Below are 19,002 nucleotides of genomic sequence, written 5' to 3' on the forward strand. Positions count from 1 at the left end.
TCAAATATGAATATGTTATTATAATTCGATTTGAATTTCAACTCTAATAAATATTAAAATCATAAATTAATCTCTAATATTCTTGATAACTCTTGGTACAATTTTTATTTTTTTTTACTTGAAATTAAGTGATTAGCAAGTTTTTTCTGATATTTAAATTAGATTGGAAAAGAAAAACAGATAAAATAAGAGTTTTGAAAATGGTTCATTAAGGTCTTACCCTTATATCTTGTTTTATTTATATAAAAATATTAGGACTATGTTACTAGAACATCTCCTATTTAAATAAGTTTGAAGTTGAAGTTGCTTAGTTCTTAAAAAATATGTCGAGATGATTTGGCTAACTTATCATGTAATGTTGCGGGTGTATAATTCTTTATTTCATTTTTGTTAATTATAATATTTTGAGAATAAAGTCTAATTTTGTTACTAACTTATTGCGCGGTTCAATTTAACTTTTTTTAAAAATTTTTTAGATATTTTAGTTCAAATGTTTGTATATTTAATTTTATTTTCTTATAAAAATAAGAGAGTGAGTTACACATTCCGTAAAAAAAATTGAATATAATAAAAAATAAAAAAATTAATTTTTATATAAATTAAAAAGTATATTTTGATATTTAAACAAATCATAATAAAAAAACTAAGTATTGCTATAGTGTTCTTACTTTTTTTCTTAATAATAACAATTAAAGAGACAGTTATAATAATAGTGATGCTAATAACGGTAAAGACGGTTTCAACAAGAATAATTATAGTAATAGCTACTTATTGCTTAATTACATTAATTATACTAAAATTGTAAGATAATTGTTAAATAATATTATAATTATAAATTATTTTTATTTTTAAAAGAGAGTGACTCTTATTCCCTCAATTTTTTTTCAAAATAGAATTAATTTGAGTCAGATAAACAAAAATTTAGACTAAAAAGTCTATAAATTATTTTTAAAAAAACCTAAATTAAACTCGTGTGACAAAATTAGTAGCTAGATTGCACTTTATTCTAAATATTTTCCAGTATCTTTGCCTTCATACATTCGAGAACTATTTTCAATTTCTGTGTTAAATGTGACTTAATTATTATGGACTCTCTTAATACTTCATAGGTATTTAAGAAAAGCATGAAGGAATTTAATTATTATTATGAGCATAATTGAGTCTCTTAATGAGACAAGACCTTGGAAACTTATCCAAACATTCAATGCCATGTCATAATTCTTAAGGTTCAAACAACCTTAGGCTGTGTTGACTACAGCTTGATTTTTGGTACTAGTCCTTATTTTCATTGTGATTAAAATAGTTTTCTTTTAATTTAATTTGAAAATTAAATTGTAATTCAGTGTTTATATCTCTTTGTTTCCTCTTAATAAATAAATAAAATGGCACCAAGTAATCAGAATATATTAAATATATATATATATATCCTTTTTGTAGGAGCAGCCAAAAATATTCTTTTGCCATTGCATTATGATTAACTGATTAATTAACATATGCAAGTATCTAAAAAAGTTGAAATTATGTCCTCTTGTGGCTTTTGTGAACTTTAATTTTGCCATTCTTAACCCATACTGTTAATCAATTATGTAATTTTGGACTTATTTGAAACAAATCTAACTCAACATAAAGCTTATTGACTTCTGACATAAGCTCAACTACTTCATTGCAAAATAAATAAATTTAAAGAAAAAAAAATGAAGGGAAAAAAACAAATTTATGCCTAAGGAAAGGAGTGGTTGGCTTATAAATGAATGTAATTTTCAAATTATTAAATTCATTTAAGACCTAATACATCCAATTATATATCAGAAATAATTACTTTCATATAAATATAGAATAAAATTTTATTAGTATTAATAAATAACAGATGAAAAGATTTGAATTATTATATTATTTTTATTTACTCAATTTTTTTTATTATTTTCTGCTATATAAAAAAAATATAAATATTTCACAAATGGACTAGTTTCAACTTTTATATTAAATTTAAATAAAAAATAACTCTTGTGAACATTAGCAGTTGTACAGCTGTGAAATTGAGGAAAGAAATCTTGTGATCACATAAATAATATATATTATCACTGAAATAATCATATCATTATATAAATAATATAATTATGTATTTCAAATGGAGGATTAAAGTAGGTGATTTTACAGCCAGATCATATAATAATTTTATTTAACTGATATAATAAAATTTGTCTTAAAAGAAGCAAATTGTTATGGCATAAGTTATTTAATATACAAACTGCCCCAGCAAATTAATTAAGTAATAAAAATAGCTGTCAGGTTTTAATCCCTCGTTTTCAATTGTGCCCATCGATATGAATTATGAACTTTTAACAGGTCCCTGTTCCTTTCTTCCTTCAAAGGCCATTTATTTTCATAATTTCTTTAATATTATTTAAAATTATAACTAAAAAATAAAATAAATTCCACCAATCTTCTAGTTGATATTATGTCTAAAAATAAAATTTTAAAATAAATTTCTAAATGAGCCCTTATTGTAGCTTGTGTTACTGCATCAATCGCTTTATTTTATTTCTTTTATCAACAATTAAGAATTATTTTTTCTTATTTGCCACTCTAAAAGTTAAATCACAAGTTTATGATAGAAATCAATAATTAGAATAAGTAAAATAATAGTTGTTTTAATGGTTTTTGACTATTCATATGTTATTCGGGATGTTATTAAGATTTTAATTTTAAATATTTTTTAATTTAAATCCTAAATATAATATATATTTTTCTCGCTTCATTATACATACATATCTTATGAATTTAACTTTTATAGATAAAGATTCTTACGAGATAGTAATTTTAATTTAAATAAAATCTTTAAAATTTTAAAATTTCTTACTTTTGTCTAAATTTATAATAACAATTTAAAATAAGTTAATGAAAAGACTTCTTTAAGCTAAAAGAGGGGACTTTAATTTAATACTTAAACCTTGTCTCTTACAGAACAAGAAAATCAAGTGGAGGATCCCAGAAGAATAGTACAGCTTAAACTGTTAAAAATGTTCATTACAAGATTTCAGATTTGAATCTCTTTTATTTGAATAAAATAAGTTTATGGAAAAATCAAGAGTTATAAAAAAATTAGTATAGAAAAGATTTTATATTATTATCTTTTTGATGGTTGATTTAGAGTTATGACAGATGTTGTTCCTTCTATGATTGTTATGTACTATGAAAAATGATTATGTAGTGGGTGGGAAGGTGGAGTGGAGATAGGGTTAGTACCAAGAAGTGGAGGTACCATTATCTTTATTGTGGCCCAAGCCATGCTATAATGAGATGCAGTGACAAAAGAGAGAAGAAGCCAATCAAAGAAGGAAGAGATGCATGATATGTTTGAAATTAAGTCCACATTGTATAGGACATTCTCTGAAGTAATGGTTGGTTGCCAAGTTGGGAGCTCAAAAGCTAAACTCTTTTTTCATGTTCTAACTTGGGATGAAATTGAATTTTATAAAGTACATTTAGACATTTTGTGTCAAAGTACTTTTCATTTATATAAATGACCCTTGAATAATATCAAGTTTATTGTTTGATACATAAATATTAATAGACAATTAACAAAAACGTTTGCTCTTGGAAATAAAAGATTTTAGATTCCAATTACGTTTTTGCATTATATGAGTTTTGTGTTATGTAATCCACAACTTGTTGCAATGGAAAAAATGCATATGTTTATTTTATGTGACATCCAATTTTTGTTCACATTTCTTATATTTTAAAGCAGTATAGAATGACAATTCGGAAGCTCAGTCTATTTTTAGTTGGAAAAAGTACAGAACTTATCTTTGTTCTTAACATAATTAGGTACGTAACTTTAGCTACAGAAATAAATAGGTAAAAGCAAAGCCATGGTCATCTCTTTCCTCTTCATCCTCCTCCTCGAACCATTCTCTACCACCAACACCACCGTCTATCCCACCAACCCCGGCACCACTGACACCTTCATTGCCGCTTCCGGAACAGACAACTTAATCCTAGTACGACGTGAAGTCTATGGAGACGGTAGAATCTTTGACATTAGTCACACTTACACAGGCCACATGTCGTCTTATGGGTCAGAGAATGGACTAGGAGAACAGTTCCTGCGCCTCCCAACAAGCATGAAGAATGGTTCTTTCGCCAACATATGTGAAGTTCTCTATCCACACTGGCACGCATGTGTATGCTCCAGGACATTTTTTTGAGCACTATTTTGATGGTGGCTTTGATGTTGATACTCTTGATCTTGAAGTGCTTAACGCTAATGATAAGATATATTTAAGATGGCAATAATTTGTCAAAACTAATTACTAGAGTAAGCTGCATAACATGGGCTTGTGACCCAGAATATTTTTTTTCAACATTGCTTTATTTAACTTTGGTTTGCCAATGATTTGTTGATCTGTTCTGTTTTAATAGGTCCTGGGCTATTGATTGATGTGCCAAGAGAAATCAACATAACCGGTATGCAGTTTTAGTCAGCTTTGACAGTTCAGAGGAGAATCCAGTACCACTGAACCAAAGATAGTTGTATTTTTTAGATTATTCTGTGGCATTTGAAATCATTTCTATTTTCTAGCATTTGCTGCTACTATGATATGGGTTCTTTAAATCACTTTATTGACAATTTGACATAGTAGTATATAGTCCAACTGGAATGTTTATGTGCATTATATGTTGTTGATTTTGGGTAAAAAGTAAAGAAAATAACAAATTGAAAGGGAATGGATATAGAAATTTGAGCGCAATCATGTAATTTAAGAAGTAAATTGAATGTTCTGCTGTTGAACATGGAAGAGCAACTAGATAGAGATTTAAGATGAAAATGTAATGGCCAATTCACTATAATTCAGATTATTATGCCATAAGTCCGACTTTGTTTAGTTGGATTCTGACTTCTAATAATTGGGCTCCCTTACAATTCAAAACTACAAGACATTCTAGAACTGTTGGCTCCTTTCTTCGTTTCTCTATGAACTTATCAATGAAATTATTATCTTACAGCTGAAGTTATGGAGCCACTACATATTCCAAAGGGAATGCGTCGTGCGCTTTTCAGAACACTGAATACTGACAGGTATCGGATGATATGAGCTACCAGTTCTGTATACTACATTCTTTCTTATTCAAAAATGAAAACATCATGCCTGAATCCTGACCATACTATTTCTACATCTCATTCTACTTTCAGGCGGCTTATGTTAAAAAATCAGTCTGACACAAGCTCTGTACTGTTGGATTCACAAATGATGAGGCAAAATGGTTAGTAGAGAACACTGACATCAAGCTTGTGGGTAACCTTTAAACTATTTGCCTTCTCATTTTTCTGTTGATTCCTTTGCAAAGTTTGCTGGAAGCTGACGCATTAGCATGTGTTGCAAAGTACTGCAATGCTTAAGCTATGAATAATGATATTCACTATTCAAATGCAGGAATTGATTACTTATCTGTTGGTGCCTGGAGTGACATGATCCTATTTCATCTTATTTTCTTGAATGTAGGGTAAGACATTTATATGATTATATGATGTTCAATATTCCTACAAATACATATCATAAAGTTGGCCTATTCCTAGAGGGAATCTTCAGAATATGGTTAAATTTATTAGTTTTCTTGTTTAACCAAGTATCAGGAGAGTAAGTTATCAGGTTTTTTGTTTTTAATCTCACCCCGATAGTATTTACTTGGGTAGTAACCTTGCAATTTTGATCCCATGAGCTATCATTTAGTTAGGGACATTATCATTTCAAAATCTAACAGCGAGCTATTATGTGCTTCAGGAAATCATCATAGTGGAAGGTCTAAAACTTTGACAATATCTTACCTGGAATTTATTCTATCCATTGCTTACCTTTGAGGCTGCTTGGAGCTGAGGTATCTCCAGCAAGATGTATCCTTATAAAATGATGTATATATACACATAGTATTTTGTTGTACTATATATAGTTAAAGCAAGATTAATATTTAGATTTTAAAATTGCCATAACGTTGTGCTTTTATTTTATTTGTTAATAAAGTTATTATAATCGGTACGAGTTATGTAAAATTTAATATTTTTTTATTAAAATATCTGAGAAAAGACGACTAGTGATAATAATTCTAGCTGGGTGTGGCTATACGAGTTTTTTTTTTTAACTGCAAAATATTCGAAAAGTCATAATTTAGCTTCATGGAGCTTAAATCCACCATTATAGCACCAACCTTGAGATCAAATGAAAAAAATCTAACCAATAAGTGAACTGAATAATCTTTATAGGATGCATAAATGTCTGAAAGAACGTCATTAAAAATTCAAATTTAGAAATTTTCGGCGTGTTGAAAATACATTTTACTACTGATTACAATTCTAGATAGTACAATCTAAAAATTGAATAGAATTGAAATAAATCAGACAGGTTATCATATTTTAAATTGAATTGATGTGTTTTTAAGTAAAGATCATATTTTAAAAATTAACAGATCTTTTGAGCCATAATGTTGTTATTATATTGCAATTCAAATGCACTCTCCAGACAACTCCTTTCACTAAAAATATTTTATCATCAAAATTAAAATTTAATTCTTCGAGATAAGATTTCTCTACATTTATTGTGAATAATGCAATCTGTTTTTAAAATCAATCATTGACTTTTCTTATCCGTATGTGATAAAATTTCATTTCGAGCAAAGTGATTATCAAAATTCCGTCTTCTAATCAATTGCGTTATTTATTGACAGAGTCAATTTACATACACAAAAGAATACGGAACTTCACTGCACTTCACTTCATTTGGCCATGTCGAATACTATAATCTCTCTCCTTGTCCTACTCCTCCTCTTTTCCTCCTCCTCCACCGCCACTGCCTCTAGCTCCGCCTACCCGACAATCCCCGGCGCTGTGGACACCACCTTCACCGCTACCCAACACGGCAATCTAACCCCAATTCGCAGAGAGGTGTATGGAGATGGCAAAATCTTAGATATAAGTCATAGATACACAACAAATATGCCATCTTGGGGTTCTGATGAAGGATTGGGTCAGTTTCTCTGGCTTCCTGCTAGTATGAAAAATGGGTCACTTGCTAACAATTCGGAAATGAAGTTACCTACTCATACTGGGACTCATGTTGACGCGCCTGGACATGTTTTCGATCATTATTTTGATGCTGGGTTTGATGTTGATACTCTTGATCTTGAAGTGCTCAATGGTGGGTATTTATGATTATTGAATTTCTTTTATTCAGATTTTGTGGGTTTATTAATTTTTGTAGGCTATGTTATTTGTTTGATGAAAGTATAGTAAAGATTTTTTGGTCCTTCTAATAATAATGGGAATTGTTAATTGGTCTACGTGGTTTACTACACTCTAGGTATGATTTTCTATCTCTTTCAGTGTTGAATCAGCTGTTTGATTAATTGACTAACTTCGCTGTAATTTGATATTGTTGTTCAAAATGCTATCTGTTTGATGAAAGTACTATGAAAGTTTTGATTTTTAATGATAAGAGCAACTGTTAATTGGATATGGGGTTTTAGTACGTTCAATGTCTTGATTTTGTTTTTAGTACTGAATCAACTTTTTGATAAATTAACTAACTTTATTGCAATATGATGTTTATGACTGCTATTATGTATTGTCACTTTACTGCAATTCAATGCTTTTCGTGATCAGTTTCTCTTCATTTTAATAGGGCATGCGCTATTAGTTGATGTTCCAAGGGATTCCAACATTACTGGTATGTATTTCTTTTCTAATTCTTTGATGCACTTAAGTTTTCCTTTTGTATTAATTTGAAAGAAGAACAGCTCACTAACCCCAGTTGAATAGGTGAATGGATGGAGCCAATTCTGCGTGGAACTTATATAATACATTTGAGGATTTTACTATAAAAGCTTTGAATCTATTGCTAGTCAACACTTATTATGAGTATAAGAACTTAATGTTGTTTCCTCTTTATAGAAATCATTATTTGTTTGGATATCTTGTTCTCATATTATATGTGTCCTTTCATTGTTCTTTTGTTGGGTTAATGCCACTAGGTTAAGGTCTTTTATCCTTTTCCTACATCAGCTAATACATTCTGTGTCTTACAGCTGAAGTAATGAAGTCCTTGCATATTCCCAAAGGTGTACGCCGTGTGCTTTTTAGAACACTAAATACTGACAGGTAAAGCATCTTCCAATTATCTAGTTTGTTTTTGGCATATGCAGATCTGATACAGTTCGTTGGAGCAATCAAAATAAGTTAACCAACATGTAAATTATACAATGTATTGTCAACAATTTTGTTCTTGCTTTTAAAAAGACTTTGTTGGATTGGAAATTGTTAGCATAAGCCCTTTGTAGATCATTGGAAAAAATACTCCAAGCATGAAATTTGTTTATATATTTTTTGAAGGTAACAGCATCTTTATTTGGTGTCTGCATTGGTTGTTCTCTCACTTCTTTTAGCTGGTTAAAGGTTGAGTTTATGACACTTTCTGTGACTTTGTTTTGTTTGGTCGGTGGTGGTGTCCACATCATGGAGATCATGATCACCATGCCTTGGTCCACAATTTTTTTATTCAAAGAATTAAAGCAACTGCTGAAATGGATTATATTTACTTAAAACAAATTTAGGCAGCTTATGTTCAAACGTCAGTTCGATACAAGCTATGTGGGATTCACAAAGGATGGAGCAAAGTGGTTGGTGGAAAACACTGACATCAAGATGGTCGGTAAGATTTTAACCTTCAACAATTTTGATATACAGAATGAGGATATTCTGCTTTCTTTATGCTTTGTTTTCATTGGAAATTTTCCAGTACGACAATGTCTGAGCGTTGTTATGCTTGGGAGATACAATTTCTAAGCTGAACCTTGTAAATTTGAGTGATCATTTCCTCTGATAATACTATGATATTTAAAAAGTAATAATAATAATTGTAGAAATGTAGTAGGGTCGCGAACAAGCCCAAGTAACTGAACTGTTTGGGTCGAACCAAACTGAACCAATTTTCATGGTTTGGTATGTAAATGGAGTGGTTATATTTTGAGAAATTTATTAAACTGATGTTTTGGTTGGGTTTAAGGTTTAACTGTATTCTATTGTTAGGGCTACCAAAATTATAATAATAATAATAAAACAATTATTTTCATAAATCTAACTTCCCTATCTAGATTATGTAACAAAAAAAGACTCTTTATAATTCAATGGGAGTCTTATTCATCTCACTCACCCAATATTCTGAAAACATGAAATTAATGTTAATGATCTTATGAGAAAATAACCCTAAAATTTTATGGGTTGAGTTGGTTGAAAAAAGAAATTAATCTGAAAAATCTTAACTGATATTTTTGATTTGGAATATCAGTTGGTTTTATTTAATTTGATATTGAGAATGGTTGGCTTTGACTTACACCTTAAACCACCCAAACTCAACCTGTGTACACCCCTAGAATGTAGAACTTAATGTTATTGGTGATTTATATTGATCATAGACCTGAAAAAGAACATGTTGTTAGCTGGATCAAATGCAACTCATTGGGATGAGGTTAGTTGTGCCTGATTTATGCACTATATGTAATCTCTCTTAATTGTCGTGATATTTTGACATGAAAGGCCAGATACTTCTCTGACATGATTCCAACAATAGACTGTTGGAAAAATTGGATAATTGTTCTAATCTCTAACTTCACTATTTGAAGCATAGCTAGTTTTCGGCTAAAAATAATCTTGCAAACCTAATGTTTCGTTTGTGCTATTCATAATTTAGATTTATATGCCATTTTCTTGCAAACCTGATGTTCACTAACACATTTGTGTTATCAATTGTAGGAATCGATTACTTATCTGTTGCTGCCTACAGTGATTTGATTCCATCTCATCTTGTCTTTCTAGAAGGCAGGGTAAGAATTCTTGTTAAGTAGTTCAAGCATGTTTTTCTATTGAGAATTATGTGTTTTGTGTTTCTGTTGATTGTCTGTTCTCATTCAGTAAGTTGAATAAATAATGTCCAAGCAAAGCTTCAATCTTTTCAGCCCCTTATTTTGATTCTTATACTGGAACCACCTTTGTAATGTTTATTTTCTAGTGGAATAGTAGTGCACACCCAAATCCCAAGTATATGGGTAGTATAGCGGAGAATTAAGTTGTGATGTTTAATGCATATTGAGATTGGGATGTACCATTCTAAATGATATGTCTTCCATGCATGCTAACTGACTGGACTGGTTTCTGCTCTTGAAAGTAGCGAATAGCCTCCATTTATAGAGTAGTCGTGAAATCTCCATTCCTGACTATTTGGGTTCTATGAAAATAAAATATATACGGACAACCTACATTCACTAACAAAATTAATTTGTTTCAGGAAATCATTCTCGTGGAAGGCCTAAAACTAGATAACATTCAAGCTGGAATATACTCTGTCCACTGCTTACCTCTAAGGTTGCTCGGTGCTGAGGGGTCTCCCATAAGATGCATTCTCATCAAATGATTTTTGTCATTGTAAGTTTTTGATATCCTTAGTTAGGTATAACTGCTATGCAAGACCGGGCCGCACGGCACAGTGTGGTTCGACTTTTGCCATTTTTGTGCAATGATCGAGTTAGGTTGATATTCTCATGCAAACTGATTTATTCCTTGCAGGAAAAGTGATGTCCCTAGGAGTCTGAGCAGAGTAGGACACTGTAAATAACTGTAAATGACCATAACCTGGGGCTACCGGAGATGCTTTTTTAAGGCACATTTTCTTTGTTTTACTTGCATACTATGACATGATGTGAACTCATACGATAATCATCTTTGGATGTGATAATTGGTCAGCTTATTTCTTGAGCAAAAAAGTATTCTCATGTAATCGTTGCTTGTTCTTGATAGACCAAGGGTTGATTAATTATGGACTGTAAAGGCATTAAGCACTGGGAATCAAAATGCTAAGATTCCAGTGACCATGATCGAAGCAAATGGCATTCTTCAGGAACTCAACTTGTATCTGTTTATAACAACAATGGCTTCTCTAAGCTCACTGAAAATTTAGCCTAAATGAAATTGAGGATTGGGAGGCATCTATATGCTTGCATCAAACAGCCTGTATTCAACAATTATGACTGCCAATATTTATCTCTTCAATCTTTGACTGCCTGCACGCGGTTTTTGAATGAGCCAATTGAGAAAGTCCAAAGTGGTACCATATTTTAAAATCCTAGTCAATGTCGTGTAAGACTCAAAGTTTTGTTGATGTTTGATCAAATTCACTTTTTTTCTTTTTAATTAGTGGTATCCGGGATTTAAGACTATTGTTCTTTTGAGATGTGGGCAACTGATTATTCTTCTCTCGGGCAATTTTCTACACATTGGCATTGTGCATTTAGAAAAAAGATTGAATCTTAATTGATAAGAAAAAAAGAATACTCTTTTTTGTCCACTCGAATAACGTGATGTGATATTTAGTATTTTTACAGAATTATCTCTTAATATTTTTAATTCAATGAATAATTTTATAAAACTATTAAATATCACGTCGTGAAATCGGTAAAAAATGGAATATGAAAAATAATGGAGTAAAAATATATGGGATGTAAAACATTTGCCTCACTGTCTTTAGGTTAAAGTTGAATGAGGCCGGCTAAACCTAAATATTTGACCTACTTTAGTTCCATAGTTTTTGTCATGATCTCATTTAGCATGTTGACCATGTCTAGAGTTCTGTACACTATAATATCAAGGATTTATTATTGTTATTTTCTTCTACCCAACTTTCCTCTTTGTTGTACTAACAGATCAATACCGACAATTCTTAACTACTATATAGTATCAGTCCATCCACCATTACCTGTGTGCAACTAATTAAGTTAACCTGAAGCCTCCCATCCACACTCTATGGCTAAAAGAACCATAAGCATAGTTCAGCTTCTAATCCTTTTGCAACTATGCAAGACCGTGCTCACCTTGGCCGCCCGGCCGCTGGCCGAAGTTCCCGTTCCGGTGAGAAGAGAGGTGTATGATAATGGCAAGATCTTTGATGTTACCCACAGGGTCAACCCTAAAATGCCCTCATGGGACTCAAAGGAGGGGCTTGGGGAATTCATATGGCTCGTTTCTAGCATGAAGAATGGCTCTCTTGTCAATTCTTCTGAAATGAAGCTATCTACACACACAGGCACACATATTGATGCTCCCTCGCATGTTTATGATGAATACTATGATGCTGGCTTTGACATTGATACACTTGATCTGGAGGTGCTTAATGGTAATTACATAAATTAAGGATTTCATTATATGTGCTTCATTTTCTTTAATCTTTAGTAATGTGCATTTTCATATTGTTTTGATGATCATTGCTGTCAATCACTTGATATTTAGCTTTTTATTTCAGAACTTCTCTTACCTCTAACTATTTATCCAAGCTTTCTCACCTAAATTAATAACAATTTTTTTATGTAAGATTCAATAAATAATTGGAACATTAAAAGTAATAAAATATTAAAACATAGATGATTAAAATAATTTTAAAGTATATTAGAAATTCGAAAATCAAAATTTCTAATTTAAAATACAGAATTAGTATGTATATATAGAATTTTAAAGATTAAGTAATAATTATGAAAAAATATTTACGTGCTATTATTAAATGTTAATTATATATATTTTGTTTAAAACGTTATGCTAGATTAGTCAATTATTTATCTCATAAAACAAGTTGCGTGTACTTTAAAGAACCTTCTAGAATAAGTCCAAAGGAAAATATAATTTTTCTTTTTTTAATTTAGGCAATTATAATGTTTTTAATTTAAATTAATCCATTTAATTCACTATAGTCACCTATCAAAATAATCCATCTCATTTTTATTTCTTATAAATCAGAATATAAAAACTCTTAAAAAAGAAAAAGAAAAAACAATGGACCGCTACCACCTCCCTAGATGTCCTTCTATGTGTCCTTCTACTAAGTCTAGCCACCTTAGTCCACGGTGGCCGGAGCCAAACCGCCGGCCAGGCCATAACTTCTAGAGGGGAAGAAGTGTATGATAGTGGAGAGATATACATATAGATAATATGCCGTTGTGGGATCCGAAGGGAAGGGATCGGGCAGTTCATTTGGCTACGTGAGAGCATCAAGAATGGGTCACATACCCATGGCTCATCAGAGATGAAGTTGTCTGTTCACTGTGGTACTCATGTGGATGCACAAGGCCATATCTATCAGTCTTACTTTGATGTTGGATTTTAATGTTGATACTCTTGACTTGCATGTTCTTAATGGTTATTCATCATAATCATATACTTCTATTGCTACATTATTAAAACATCTAATTCTTTATTTTCTTGAATAGAAAACTTGCAGTAGTATCCTTTTGACTTCATAAATGCACAAGTCTCACTATTTTAATTATAAGTTAAAGTATTCTATCCTTGTAGACATCAAGAAACTACAGGATTTGGCAAGCTAGAATAAATTTAGCGATTTATATGTGTCGCTAACGTTTTATGATGCCTTAAAACATCACTAAAGCTATGCATAGACAAGACTTGAGACAAATGGAAAAGAAGTTGATTTTCTAGAAAATTACGTTAACAATGGAAGAAAATATAAACTATTATACTTATCACTCATGAATATTTTCTTTTGTTCCTTTTACAGGTCCAGCACTAGTAGTTGATGTTCCAAGAGACAGTAACATAACGGGTAGCTATTATATTTATATCTGTTGGATTTTGTTTTTAATTTTTAGTTATTAATTTGTTTATAAGTATTGGGTACATGTATCTTTCTGTAAACTTGTAATTGACAATTATATTTACTGATACAGCTGAAGTAATGAAGTCACTGAAAATTCCTAAGGGAATACGTCGCGTGCTTTTCAGAACTTTAAATACTGACAGGTAATACTTTAGACATAAATCTAAATCTGAACACTATTACTAAGATTGAAAGCAAAAAACTATTTATTTCCAGAAAGCTTATGTTCAAAAAGGAGTTCGACTCGAGCTATGTCGGATTCATGAGTGATGGGGCAAAATGGCTGGTGGAGAACACAGACATCAAACTTGTTGGTAAGATTAAAATCATGTTTTTTTTGCTAGAGATTGTGCTTGTGTTTTAGATTCCAAATATATATCATGTATCTAGGGCGAATACCAGGGTACCCCTCCTTTCTTAGTTAAGAGAATGAGACTGTTAATATTAGTTTTCTACTTGCATGGATTCCTTAATATTGTTTATATCTTTGATAAATAAAATAGAGAGAGAATGAGGCTATTAGGGTAGAATTTTTCTCTATTCCATGACTGCACAAATGAGCCGTATATTATATAATAGAGATAATCATTTGCTTATATTTTCTTTTGCTACTCGAGCCAATTCTGGCTCAATGGTTCTCATGAGATATATATATATATATATGCACTAGTTAGTGTGCAAAGTATTAGTTTATTTTATTGGACTTGCATTGTTTTCTTTTGCAACATCAATCACTGAAGAAACTAAGTGATTTGATTAATTGTCACAAGTTTTTGATAACTATTTGTCATACTGATACAAAATTGCTGTTATTAAATTACAGGACTTGATTACTTGTCTGTTGCTTCCTACGTTGATCTCCTTCCAACGCATCTTGCTTTCCTCAAAAACAGGGTAAGAAAGGTCTCCATGAACCAAGCATTTTTACAACTTACGTAAAAGCCAAAACAGGAACCTTGAGAGTGTTGAGATTTAAAAAAGAAAAAAATTAAGGGGCCAAAGTGAAAATTTCAGAAAATACTATAAGAACAAAACTAAATTTTTTGAAAAGTGAGGTGGTCTGCCATTGACGATCAATTCTTTTTCGTTTTCAATGGCATAAAGGGGGAAAGGTACTGTGTGGAAGCTTGAAACTAACGCTGAAAACATGTTTCAGGAAGTCATTCTGGTGGAGGGATTAAAACTTGACGACATTCAACCAGGACTCTACAATGTTCATTGCTTGCCTCTGAGGCTGCTCCGTGCCGATGGGTCACCTGCGAGATGCATTCTTATCAAATGACATTGCCATTGTCTGAAAGCTTTTTTAATAATAATGCTCACATCGAATATGGTTGATAAATTATTAATCATTATATTTATAGATATGTAAATTGTTAATCATTATAATAATGCTCATATCGAATATGGTTGATGCATTCTTTTTTCTTGTTTTTCCAATTTGGTTCAGGGTCTACTTTTTCTGGTTGTCTGTGTGGCTGTGGAAATTTGTAGGAAGATATTATTGTAGTGGTGGGTCTTCCAAGGTGATCTGAATATGACAAGTCTTCATCAATTAATGCTTCTGGTATCAAATGAATCATACTGATTACAACATTATTAGGCCTGTGTGAATTTTTTAGATGAATTCTCTTATGTAGATTATGGATTTATCTTTCTTTACTGTGACAATATTTTAAGATGTGCATAATTATTATTGACTAAATATTTAATATTAATTTAGTATATAATAAAAAATATATAATATCATCCTATTGCAATAAAAATGTTCATAATTTATATGGTAAACTAATTTACTTACGAACATTTTTAAAACTAAACCAGTCGAACAATAACTAAATGTAAAAAATAAAAATGATTTCAATTTCTAACTGATAACACTTATTTAATTATTACTATATAAGTAAATTTTACGGACACAATAAATAATAATCTGGGAAATGCTATGAGCCACAAACAAAACACAAAACACAGCTTTCAGACAAATAATCTGAAGAGAAAAAAAGAACAATGACACAAAACCATGTCTTCTTGCTACTCACTCTTCTATGTCCCTGTCTACTTACCGTCACCGCCTCTTTCTCACCCAATAATGCATACCCCACCGTGAACGACGGCGCGTGCGGTCCAAGCACCGCAAATGGTAATCTCCTGCAGGTCCCTAAGCGAAATGGCAATGGGAGAATAATTGACATTAGCCACAGGTATGCGAACGACTTGCCGGCTTTTAACTCTGGGGAGGGGCTCGGACAGTTCCTCTGGCTAAAAAAGAGCATGAAAAATGGCTCCCTCGCTAACCATTCCGAGATGAAGATGTCCGTACACTCGGGCACGCATGTGGATGCTCCTGGCCATGTTTTTGATGATTACTATGACGCTGGTTTTGATATGGACTCGCTTGACTTGGAGGTCCTTAATGGTAACCAAACCAAAATAAGATACTCTTAAATTTTAATCATGACTATTTATAGTTAATCAAGGCTTTGATAAAAGTGTTTGTTAAATTTCTAAGATATTTGATTTTATTATTGTTTCTTTGTATCTCTCTCTTCCTAAAAAATATTAACAGGTCCAGCACTGTTAGTTGATGTTCCAAGGGACAATAACATAACTGGTAAGACTTATCCCTTTTTTTAATGATTTATTTGGCAGTGTAATTAGCGCTGGTAATATATTCCTTTGTATGACTTAATATGCTGCTGTAACAGTTATGTTTATTGTAAATTACAGCTGAAGTGATGAAGTCCTTGAATATTCCTAAAGGAGTAACTCGAGTGCTTTTCAGAACTTTAAATACTGATAGGTAAACGCCATCGATTTCGTTGTGAAAAGTTACCATTTCTCTAGTGGTTTACTCTGAATGTCTGAGCTGAATGAAACACTGGGGTTGGGTTCCAATGTATTGAAATTGCAGGACAAGACATTTCTGGTTTTGTTTTATATTTGCATTTGAGTCTAAGTATAACCGAGATGACAATTCATGGGAGAGATTTTGGGTAATGTGTTGTTCACTTGAAAGAAGCCGTAGCATTCCTCTTCAAAGACATCTTCATAAATTCCTGGTACAGGATCACCCTGTTTCTGTCCTTGAAGTTAGCAATTTGCATAAATTGTTGCAGTATGCAATGTTTGGTATAAGGAATTCTATATGGAAAAGGAGCAAGTATTTTAAAGGGACCAAAAAGTACAAATAACTTAAAAGCAAGAGTAATATGATACAAATTATGTTAATCTATTAAAAACCAAATACTTGCAACTTGGCAGCTTAGAACTCAACTGCTTGAGGAGATAAATCTTTTGAGTTACAAATGAGGGAAGGAGGACTTGAACTTGAAACCTAGTTTAAATTGAGATATGTATCTACTATTAGGCTAAACCTGTGTGTGCGTACAAATAAATTTATTCTGTCTAAGGTTAGTTCTTTCAAAGTTGTGTTTCTTAAAAATAACTCTTTAAATTTATTTGCATGACTAGCAAAATTATAGATAATTTTTGAGCTTTTGTTGTATCCCGAAGGCATAATTGTCTTCCTATGAATTTCAGAAATATACATGAAATTAGTATACCTCTTTTTCAGGAAGCTTATGCTACAAAAGGAGTTCGATTCAAGCTATGCTGGATTCCTGAGTGATGGGGCAAAATGGCTGGTAGAAAACACAGACATCAAACTTGTTGGTATGGTTATTATATCGCATTTTTATGTACTAGAGATCATGACATTTGCTTGAATTCTCTACCCATCAATAGACCATAGTGGTTCAGCCAATCCCAAGTTGTTTTTCTCTGAATATTCATTACTCAATCAGTATGCAACTATGCATCACATTTTGATTCCAAATGGTGACACACTGATACATATAAGTGTTTTTATATATAGGACTTGATTACTTATCAGTTGCTGCCTACGTTGATGCCACCCCAACACATCATGTTTTCCTTAAAAGCAGGGTAAGAAAAGCATCTGAATCATGATCAATCTTGAACTTATATAAAATTTACTTAAATCTGCATTTTCTTTTTAATGGTATTAGGTTTTAGATTTAGCAAGCAAATTTTAATGTCAAAGCTTTGTTTCAGGAAATCATTCTAGTGGAGGGACTGAAACTTGACAATATTCAACCAGGACTATATGATGTCCATTGCTTGCCCCTAAGGTTATCTGGTGCTGAAGGGTCACCTGCAAGATGCATTCTAATCAAATAGAAACTTTCCTGCCATTTGGAAGCGTTTTGATTGTTGTTGAAACGGACCGGTATATCATTGTATTTACAGGTACTCAAAATACAGGAACATATTACATATGCGTCCATAGTCTGAGCCCCTGTAAGATGCATTTTATGAAATGATATATGAATCTTTCATTGAAAGCTTTGTTATTTTTTGTTCACTATTGAAACTAATTCAATGCTGGAAAATATTTACCTGCTTCGAGAGTGTATTTTTTTATTAATATTAATATTAATTATTCGTTGCCCCATATACATATATAATAAAATAGTATATATTACCTGTTAATATTACTGATCTTGATGTTTTTAGTATTCTTATCTCCTATTCTACCTAATACCACACACACACACACATCCTGCCATACACATTCTTCCACTCCATTATTGATCAACTTGAAGGTCCTTTTTATCATCTCAGTGCTAATTTTGTTTCTTTGTGTAATAGATTCCAGAGAAAACTTCATTAAACTATAGTTTAATGTATTTTTATTTTAGGATACGTGGTTTATTTTTTTTACATATTCTATGGATATGACTTTTAGCAAATAACGGCTAAATTATATAATATTGTTAAGAAATTTTGACATGACATATAATAATTACTATTCTTCCAACTGCCACATCAGCACTTGCTTACTGTATTATGCAATTTGATCGTTATTTATTAATGATCATATTCAAAAGGTATTAAAATGAAAAAAAATAAACCATAAACCCTAAAATAAAAATATATTAAATTATTAGATAATTTGCTAAAATTTTCCTTAAATTCTAAAAAATATCTTGGTAACTATCATCCCCACTTGCAATTTCTTTTGACTCCTATGATTATTCAATATCTATATATAATATTTTTATCTTTATTTTCAAAAGCAATGATATGTGCACATATGCAATAATATCATTCTAGAAGACTTCAAAAAATCCATAAAAATCTAACAGGTCAAGATGATCCATCTCCTTTGCACATCTTCTGAATCAGAAATAAACCCAAAACCAATGGACACATACCAACTCTATATCTCGAATACGACCAGTCGTCTCTTCCTTCTCATCACCCTGACATGCAC

General features: G+C 31.4%; 4 protein-coding genes across 5 annotated transcripts; all 4 read left to right on the plus strand.

The window, feature by feature from the left end:
• Positions 1-3,733: 3,733 nt before the first annotated feature.
• Positions 3,734-5,989, plus strand: LOC8288130 (cyclase-like protein 4). The gene is given in 7 exon segments (XM_048375973.1): positions 3,734-4,184; positions 4,423-4,467; positions 5,008-5,080; positions 5,195-5,228; positions 5,231-5,297; positions 5,436-5,505; positions 5,784-5,989. Coding segments are annotated over 7 exon segments (306 nt in total). The 5' UTR covers positions 3,734-4,180; the 3' UTR covers positions 5,797-5,989.
• Positions 5,990-6,549: 560 nt separating this feature from the next.
• Positions 6,550-10,820, plus strand: LOC8288131 (cyclase-like protein 2). The gene is made up of 7 exons (XM_002518646.4): positions 6,550-7,190; positions 7,674-7,718; positions 8,077-8,149; positions 8,602-8,699; positions 9,800-9,870; positions 10,332-10,468; positions 10,610-10,820. The coding sequence occupies exons 1-6, from the start codon at positions 6,779-6,781 to the stop codon at positions 10,455-10,457; spliced, it is 825 nt and encodes a 274-aa protein (XP_002518692.2). The 5' UTR covers positions 6,550-6,778; the 3' UTR covers positions 10,458-10,468; positions 10,610-10,820.
• An 891-nt stretch (positions 10,821-11,711) lies between these two features.
• LOC8288132 (cyclase-like protein 2) lies at positions 11,712-15,299 on the plus strand. 2 transcript variants are annotated; one of them, XR_003079039.2, is made up of 7 exons: positions 11,712-12,212; positions 13,605-13,649; positions 13,774-13,846; positions 13,920-14,017; positions 14,527-14,597; positions 14,860-15,036; positions 15,154-15,299. XR_003079039.2 is itself a non-coding variant. In XM_002518647.4 (6 exons), the coding sequence occupies exons 1-6, from the start codon at positions 11,843-11,845 to the stop codon at positions 14,983-14,985; spliced, it is 783 nt and encodes a 260-aa protein (XP_002518693.1). In that variant the 5' UTR covers positions 11,712-11,842; the 3' UTR covers positions 14,986-15,299. The 2 variants fall into 2 exon arrangements, 1 of the variants encoding a protein (XP_002518693.1); XM_002518647.4 differs by having other exon boundaries at positions 14,860-15,299.
• Positions 15,300-15,543: 244 nt separating this feature from the next.
• LOC8288133 (cyclase-like protein 2) lies at positions 15,544-18,130 on the plus strand. The gene is made up of 6 exons (XM_002518648.4): positions 15,544-16,122; positions 16,273-16,317; positions 16,434-16,506; positions 17,281-17,378; positions 17,581-17,651; positions 17,781-18,130. Exons 1-6 carry the CDS (start codon positions 15,714-15,716, stop codon positions 17,904-17,906), a joined length of 822 nt encoding a protein of 273 aa, XP_002518694.2. The 5' UTR covers positions 15,544-15,713; the 3' UTR covers positions 17,907-18,130.
• The last annotated feature ends 872 nt before the right edge of the window (positions 18,131-19,002 follow it).

The sequence above is a fragment of the Ricinus communis genome, chromosome 6, assembly GCF_019578655.1.
Source record: "Ricinus communis isolate WT05 ecotype wild-type chromosome 6, ASM1957865v1, whole genome shotgun sequence".
Lineage (NCBI taxonomy): Eukaryota > Viridiplantae > Streptophyta > Magnoliopsida > Malpighiales > Euphorbiaceae > Ricinus > Ricinus communis.